Below are 7,383 nucleotides of genomic sequence, written 5' to 3'. Positions count from 1 at the left end.
GTTCAGTTTTATGTTAAAATTAGACCACCTATTCAATAGTTTTTGTTGTCTGTGATATAGTGTATCTATAAAAATATATTAAAAGGCGTGCGAAAGAAAGTTTATGTGTCACGTGGCATTCTCCTCAAATTTCTAATGCAAAATGCTTTATGTTCATGTATACTCCTCACTTTTTTAAAAAATGTGACCTTTGAAATGAAAAGTAAGAGCTTAACCATCAATATACTACGACTTTATTGTTGAATGTTTCAAATAAAATATGATAAAGTCTTGTAATTATTGTAGTTAACTAAAAAGACTTAACAAGTATATACGCCCTTATTGCTACATTAACATTGTTGTATGCATAATAATTTATGCAATGTCACTTTCAAACTTTTTAGAGTGTAATTTTTGATCCATTTAATGTAAAATAATGAAAAAAAGTGAAAAAAAATATTTTTGGGTGGGAAAATAGAAGATTAAATATAAAAATATTACTTTATGGTGGGCCAAGTACCACAAATAAGGAAAATGTAGCAATAAAAAAAAAGAGTTTGTCTTGTAAGAGACCGCCTACTTTTGAATTAAAATTAGGCAATGGTAAGCCCAATATGAAAAAAAAAAATTAGCCCAATAGTGACTAGGACAATTTCTTTTGGTAACTAGTTTAATCCATTTAGTGACTAGGTCTACTTTTATATTAAAATTAGACTGTCTCTTTTAATAATTTTTGAAAAAAGAAACAATCATTTAAGAAAAATATAGCAATTAAAAAAACGGATGTAGTACATCTTTAACACTCTTATTACGTAACTTACAAGAGAATATTGATGTTATATCCTCTTACCACAATTCCTTCTAAGTATTGTTTTCAAAGTCAAAGCTTTCAAATTTTTTTTACTTATCCTGTCGTGACGTGAATTTTTCAATTTTTTAATGGACAAAAAATACGAAAAGTGGCAAAATAAATGATGAAATGAAAAATTATAAAATATTTATTTATTGTAATTGACCTGAGGCATCGCCCGGACAAAAAAAAAAAAAAAACTAGTTTCGATCATAGATAGTGTATGTGTTTGTGATACGATAAATTTCTATGTATTGTGTTCCAGATTTAAGTACATAAATTTGGTGCACGCTAATTTTACATAACTAGTTTCACACAAGTCGGATTGTATGTAATATAATAGTCTCCCAAATTGCGGTGTAGTTTTAGGTGAATTTGAGATTCAACGTCATTCTGAATCAAGTAAGTGATCATAGACACAACAAGGGGAGAACAGGAGGCAATAGCCATGGGTGCCCCGAAAATCAAAGTAGCGAATCCAATTGTTGAGATGGACGGTCAGTCATCTTCCCTCCGCACTCTCAATCTCTCTATTCTTCTTCATTTATCAATTATTGCAGCTCCAATTTCACTTCAATCTTCTCTGCTGAAAAACCAAAAATTAAGCTTCTGTATACTCTCTTTCATTTTCTATACTGATTTCTGATTATGCTGTGAAAACAATTTCAAAGATTGTCTCTTTTTTTCTGCTTATGGAAAAGAGGAGTAATATTAATTATAAAAAAAGGCCATATATTTGAAACATTAGAGAAAATTAGAATTGAGGATATAGATTAAATAGTGAAAGATTTGAGTTAGAGCACTAAGAATTGGGATAGTTGATTCAGGAAATGTGATTGTTGCTGTTGTAACATTTCTTTTGAAGCTTCATAGATATATTTGATATGGACATATGAATTGACATTTAAGAAACTCTAAAATCAGTGACCACTTACAAACCAAACCATTCCATTGATCTTGTTCCAGTACAATGTCTTTACAAATGGCCTGGCAGGATTTTAATAGATTGAAACGCGTCGTTGGCCTACTACTTTGATAACAATTAAGTGAGAAATTTGTAAAAGTATGGGGAAAGCTAGGATTGCTTATTAGGGTATGGGTGTATGATTTCAACTCAGAGGTTTAGGTTGTTCAGGAACTTTCTCTATTTCAATTGATAGTGTAAACTAGGGACACGAACACGATGTACTAATATAGTCTCTTGCCATATATCCCTCCTCACTTGTTCTAACTAGTGCTTCAATATAACTGAAATCATAACCTCATTAAATTAATCCTAATTAAGATAACAATGTAGATTTTTGAGAATCCAATGGCAACTATTATGTCCTATATAATTGATGTATATGGAGAATCAAAATTAAAGGTGCTTCTAGAGAGTAATTGTCAAAAACCTTAAATTGCTTAATGTATGCTCTTTCCGTCTGATTTAGTCTCCATAGATCTAACATTTACATTTTTAACGAGGCAGGAGATGAAATGACTAGAGTTTTTTGGAAATCCATAAAAGAGAAGGTCAGTGATATATTCTCACTCTGTTGAATCAGTCTGTGTCTTTCTTTATTTGACTTTGTAAGACATCTAAATGCAATACTTTTGATGCTGAGAAGCTTATATACCCCTTTCTGGAGCTGGATATAAAGTACTTTGATCTTGGCCTCCCAAATCGTGATGCCACCAATGACAAAGTCACAATTGAAAGTGCAGAAGCTACACTCAAGTAATTACTTTTCCCTATTGTATATTGTTTTCTTATGTCCCATATTGTCACCACTCACCAGTATTGCTATTTGCTGGTTATAACAAGCTAAATACTCCCAAGTTCTGTATATTCTCTAAGCTTTTCAGCTATTGTTAAAATGCATATAATATGCCAATTATGTTTCTGCTGTCTGATTTCTGCGTAATTGCATATTGATTTCTCTGTTTCAGGTATAACGTTGCAATTAAATGTGCAACCATCACACCAGGTATCTGATTCTGGATTAGAGTCTGATCCTTTTAAATAGTAATATTAATCATTTTTGAGGTTTTCAGTCCACAACTCCACATATGTGTTTCAGGGTAAAGAATTGATAGTCAGATTCTTTGAAAGTACTTGCTGATTCATTTTCAATAGTTAAGGGAAGATCAGTATCTAGGAGACTAGGAGTAACTAATGAAGGATTCTTTTTATTTTTTTTTCATTTTTAACAGCGTTGAAATGCTTTATAGTCTGGGAGATAGTGTGATAGTTGTCATTCTTGTAATTAGGTGATATATGAGGGATTGAAGGGTTAGGGACTGTGTAAGGGACTAATGGTAATGAGTATGAAGCTTTTGGTGCTGAAATGGACATATTTATGATTGAGGGACATGAGTCATGACTATGGGTGTGACGAGATATACTATAAAATATTATTGGAAAGAGTCGACGATGGAGGAATGCGAAATCTTTAACCATCCCTATGAGATTTGGAGGTAAAGGAAGAAAGCTTCTATGGTGACATGTTTGCAGTTTGCTTCACCATTATGTGATTTTGTGGCTGAAGAGGAAATATAAGATTTTCTTTGGTAGTTTAATAGGTGTTTAGGGTGTTAATTATGGGATATAGTAGTTCGAGCCTATTTACTGTAGATGTAGTATATGTGGTGGTTGTTTTATCAATTCAAATTAATCCATGCTCAGCTATACATGGGATCAAAAGCACATAATTGTCTTTTAATTTGTCCATATACTCATTATTGTGCTAATATCATTGTTGTCCAACAGATGAAGGCCGTGTTAAGGAATTCAACTTGAAGCAGATGTGGAGGAGTCCAAATGGAACTATCCGAAACATCCTTAATGGTGGATTTATTTTCTTTGTTTCGCATCGTGCAATCATGTAATTATTTTATGATGTGTTTGACACTCGAGGTACTGTTTTGCCGAGTGTTCTATCTAGGGCCCTTGATCGATATTTTGAAGATAATTTCTTCAGGGTTCATGATATTAATGCTTGTTTGAAGTTCTAGATTTAATTGCTGCTCTTATGATGATCACATGGTGTGCCGCATGGTTCTTCTTTACATCAACCAATATGTAGCTGTATGCTTGCTATCTTATAAAGTAGCAAGTAGGGAGCAGAGAGAGAGAAAGAGAGAGATGTAACCTACCGCCACTTTGAAAATCCTTTATCTGCCTCTTCTCTGGACTCAGGGATCCTGAGTTTAAGTCTCCTATCGAGCATGGGTTCACTTAGCCCCTCTCCTTTGGTCGCTTATTTTCCACTGCACACTGGTGGAAAGGATCCACTTGAACTTTTATGCCGTTATGTTGAACTTTTCCTTAATTGTTCCGATAGCATTGTCTTATTATCCGACTGAATCCTAGAAAATTGCATGCTGATGTATTATTTATAATCTTGCTCATACATTGTATCATCCTTCCAGGCACGGTCTTCAGGGAACCGATAATCTGCCGAAACGTTCCCAAGCTTGTTCCAGGTTTATAAGAAAGTCCTTTTAGGTTGGTTTTCACAATTATCATGTTGAAACTGTTGTAGCCAAATGTTGTAATCAGGTTGGACAAAACCAATCTGCATAGGGAGACATGCTTTTGGTGATCAGTACCGTGCATCAGAAGAAATAATTCGAGGAGCAGGAACTCTCAAAATGGTATTTGGTAAATTCCTGTCCTGGCTGAGACTTTGCTGTTCCTTAATCAGTGGATCAGATGTCCTAGAAATGTTATTTCATTTAGAGTGGAGTTGACAATTTTTCGAGGCCAATATATCAGGCCATCCTATTCCTTCTGTTAAGAATAAATACGATTGTTCTTAGCTTTATTGTAAGATCTCTGTGTAATCTCTGTGCAGTTCCAGATGGGCAAGGTGGCAATACAGAATTAGAAGTTTATCGCTTCAAACATCCAGGAGGAGTTGCGATGTCCATGTATAACACTGATGAGGTACTGTCTCGGATAACCTGAATGATTGTCGACTGAAGTTTATATGTTTGTAATTTTTTCTTTTTGTGTTGAACAGTCAATACAAGCTTTTGCTGAGGCTTCAATGAATACTGCTCTCCAAAAGAAATGGCCCCTTTATCTTAGCACGAAAAACACCATCCTGAAGAAATATGATGGGAGGTGATAATTCAATTTTGCTTCTTTTCTATTTTCCAAGTCTTTTTTATGCACATTATAACTTCATTAACTTTATTTTTGGCTTGCTTCTGATTTCTCATCAAAGATTCAAAGATATATTCCAGGAAGTTTATGAATCAAAGTGGAAGTCTAAGTTTGAGGCTATTGGAATATGGTGAGATCCAGATTTTCTTTCTTACTAGTACATTATTTATAGATGAACTATTTCTTTTGGTGACTTCAATTTTTTGTCAAAATATAGGTATGAACATCGTCTTATCGATGACATGGTTGCTTACGCTTTGAAGAGCGAAGGGGGCTATGTTTGGGCATGCAAGAATTATGATGGAGATGTCCAAAGTGATTTCTTGGCTCAAGGTCTGAAATCAATTCTGCTGTAAAGTTAAGCTGATTGTGTGAAAATGCCTATGAACCAATAATTTTCATTTTTCCAATTGCTTCTTTTTTATTAATGCAGGATTTGGATCACTTGGGTTGATGACTTCTGTTTTGGTTTGTGTTTTGCTGATCTGTGCTCTATTTTTCTTGAACCTTCTTTTGTTTTTCTGGATGTGATACCTGTCCTCAATTCTGATTTCTAATTTTGGTTGTATGTTTGTTTTTTGTTCTAATTTTGTCCCTTGGGGTCCAGGTATGTCCAGATGGACGGACTATTGAAGCTGAAGCTGCCCATGGAACAGTTACTCGCCACTTTCGCGTTCATCAAAGAGGAGGCGAAACCAGCACAAATAGTATAGCATCCATTTTTGCATGGACACGTGGGCTTGCACACAGGTATAAAATATTTTGGAGTTCTAATGATTTTGTTTCTAAAAGTCAGAATGTACGAATAATGGAAACATTACCAGGGCCAAGTTGGATGATAATGCCAAGCTCTTGGACTTCACAAGTAATCTGGAAGCAGCATGTATCGGAACTGTTGAATCAGGGAAGATGACTAAAGATCTGGCACTCCTTGTTCATGGGTCTAAGTAAGTTTCCTAATCTCTAAGAATGTTTAGCAGAAAATAGCCTATAATTTCGGGGCGCATGGATTCAATCGGAAAAGAAAATTACTTAACTTAGGCAATTAACAGGAGCCAAATGTCCTAACTGAGGACAAACTTAGTTAGATTCACACAAGGGCACTATTCATCATTTTCCCCTGTTGGTAGCGTAACTGTTAGGGCAATTAATCAGACCCATCGGAAAACCAAGTAATCACATGGAACCCACCCTCTAGACTATTATCAATCCAAATTGTACCTTTTACCTGTTAACATTGTTCAGGTGCTGATATTAATAGAAAATGACACCTAACATTTGTGTTATGCAAATTAGTGTTAGCTATGTAGAAACAACCAGTTTGGAAACGGGAAAACCTCATATCCCAACAATTCCGGGTTTTATTACTCATTAGGACGGAAATGATTGGGGTTCCAAGAACATAATTGTTTCATAAACGGGAAACCTCAGGGTCCAATCATTTCCATTCTTCGCAAATTGTTAGCCAGGGTTTTCTTGTTTAAAGCTCCATTTTCGGCAATCATCTGCTACTTATCTTTAGCTTTAATATGCTATGCTCTGTTTTGTTGCTCTTTCCTCTTGTTTACGAAATCCTTTACTCTAGGGTCAAGAGATCTCAATATTTGAACACCGAAGAGTTCATTGATGCTGTGGCTCAGGAGCTGAGAGCGAGGCTGGCTGTCAGAGCAAAGATATAAGGTTATTCCAAGAGATTTCTATTGATTACTGGTCCACAAATAAAAATCCTACTGGTGAAATTGTTATGGATTATGATTCACTCTGACACAGCTCTTTGTATGTAATTGTATTTATCTGTTCATTATCTCATAGTTCTACCTGTAACAAGTACAGTGATAAAAATGCAAATTCAGATCGTTATATACATTCAAAGCTGAATTATCTGCAAATTCGGAGCTTCTTTTTTGTTCTTTATCCATATTTGAAAGGCTAGACCGTCTGTCAGAGTTTCGCTCTTACTGGCTGCCCATATCAATATCATGCTGGTTCCTTAAAAAAAAAGCTATCAAGTTGGAAGATGCTTGATTGTAAAATAAAATTTGCAACTTCGTATGAGATTTTGTCAACTAAAACCGTTACAAACTGCCTTTGATTGAAGTTATACAAATAGCTTGATTTTAAGACATTATTCCACTTTCCGCATCTTTTATATGAAGTCGGTGTAAGCATAGGAGTATTATTGGTAGCAAATCTTTGAGAGTAATTTGATCCAAGTCCAGCAAACCAACTTGGGAAGGGATACAACTATACAAGTTCTAAATCGTTTTAAAGAGTGAGTTGGAATCCTCTCCATTTCTTAAATCAGTGGTTGGAAATATTTTGATGGGAAAAATAGGGAGTCTTTGGGATTCTTTTTTACTAGTTTAGGTGTCGTGATCTTAAGATAAAAAATTGATGAAAA

The 7,383-nt window shown here is 34.7% G+C and overlaps 1 protein-coding gene across 1 annotated transcript; it reads left to right on the top strand.

Annotated features, from left to right (window-relative positions):
• The first annotated feature begins 1,168 nt into the window (after nt 1–1,168).
• On the top strand, nt 1,169–6,871 carry LOC104906648 (isocitrate dehydrogenase [NADP]). Its single transcript, XM_010695435.3, has 15 exons — nt 1,169–1,326; nt 2,301–2,344; nt 2,440–2,549; nt 2,762–2,799; nt 3,582–3,659; nt 4,244–4,297; nt 4,374–4,475; nt 4,669–4,760; nt 4,837–4,940; nt 5,044–5,112; nt 5,200–5,315; nt 5,416–5,450; nt 5,590–5,732; nt 5,807–5,929; nt 6,568–6,871. Exons 1-15 carry the CDS (start codon nt 1,278–1,280, stop codon nt 6,659–6,661), a joined length of 1,251 nt encoding a protein of 416 aa, XP_010693737.2. The 5' UTR covers nt 1,169–1,277; the 3' UTR covers nt 6,662–6,871.
• Nucleotides 6,872–7,383: the final 512 nt, after the last annotated feature.

The sequence above is a fragment of the Beta vulgaris genome, chromosome 3 (genome assembly GCF_026745355.1).
Source record: "Beta vulgaris subsp. vulgaris cultivar EL10 chromosome 3, EL10.2, whole genome shotgun sequence".
In the NCBI taxonomy this organism is placed as follows: Eukaryota; Viridiplantae; Streptophyta; class Magnoliopsida; order Caryophyllales; family Amaranthaceae; genus Beta; species Beta vulgaris.
The sequence above is the reverse complement of the archived record's forward strand: the minus strand, read 5'-3'. Positions and strand labels throughout refer to the sequence as shown.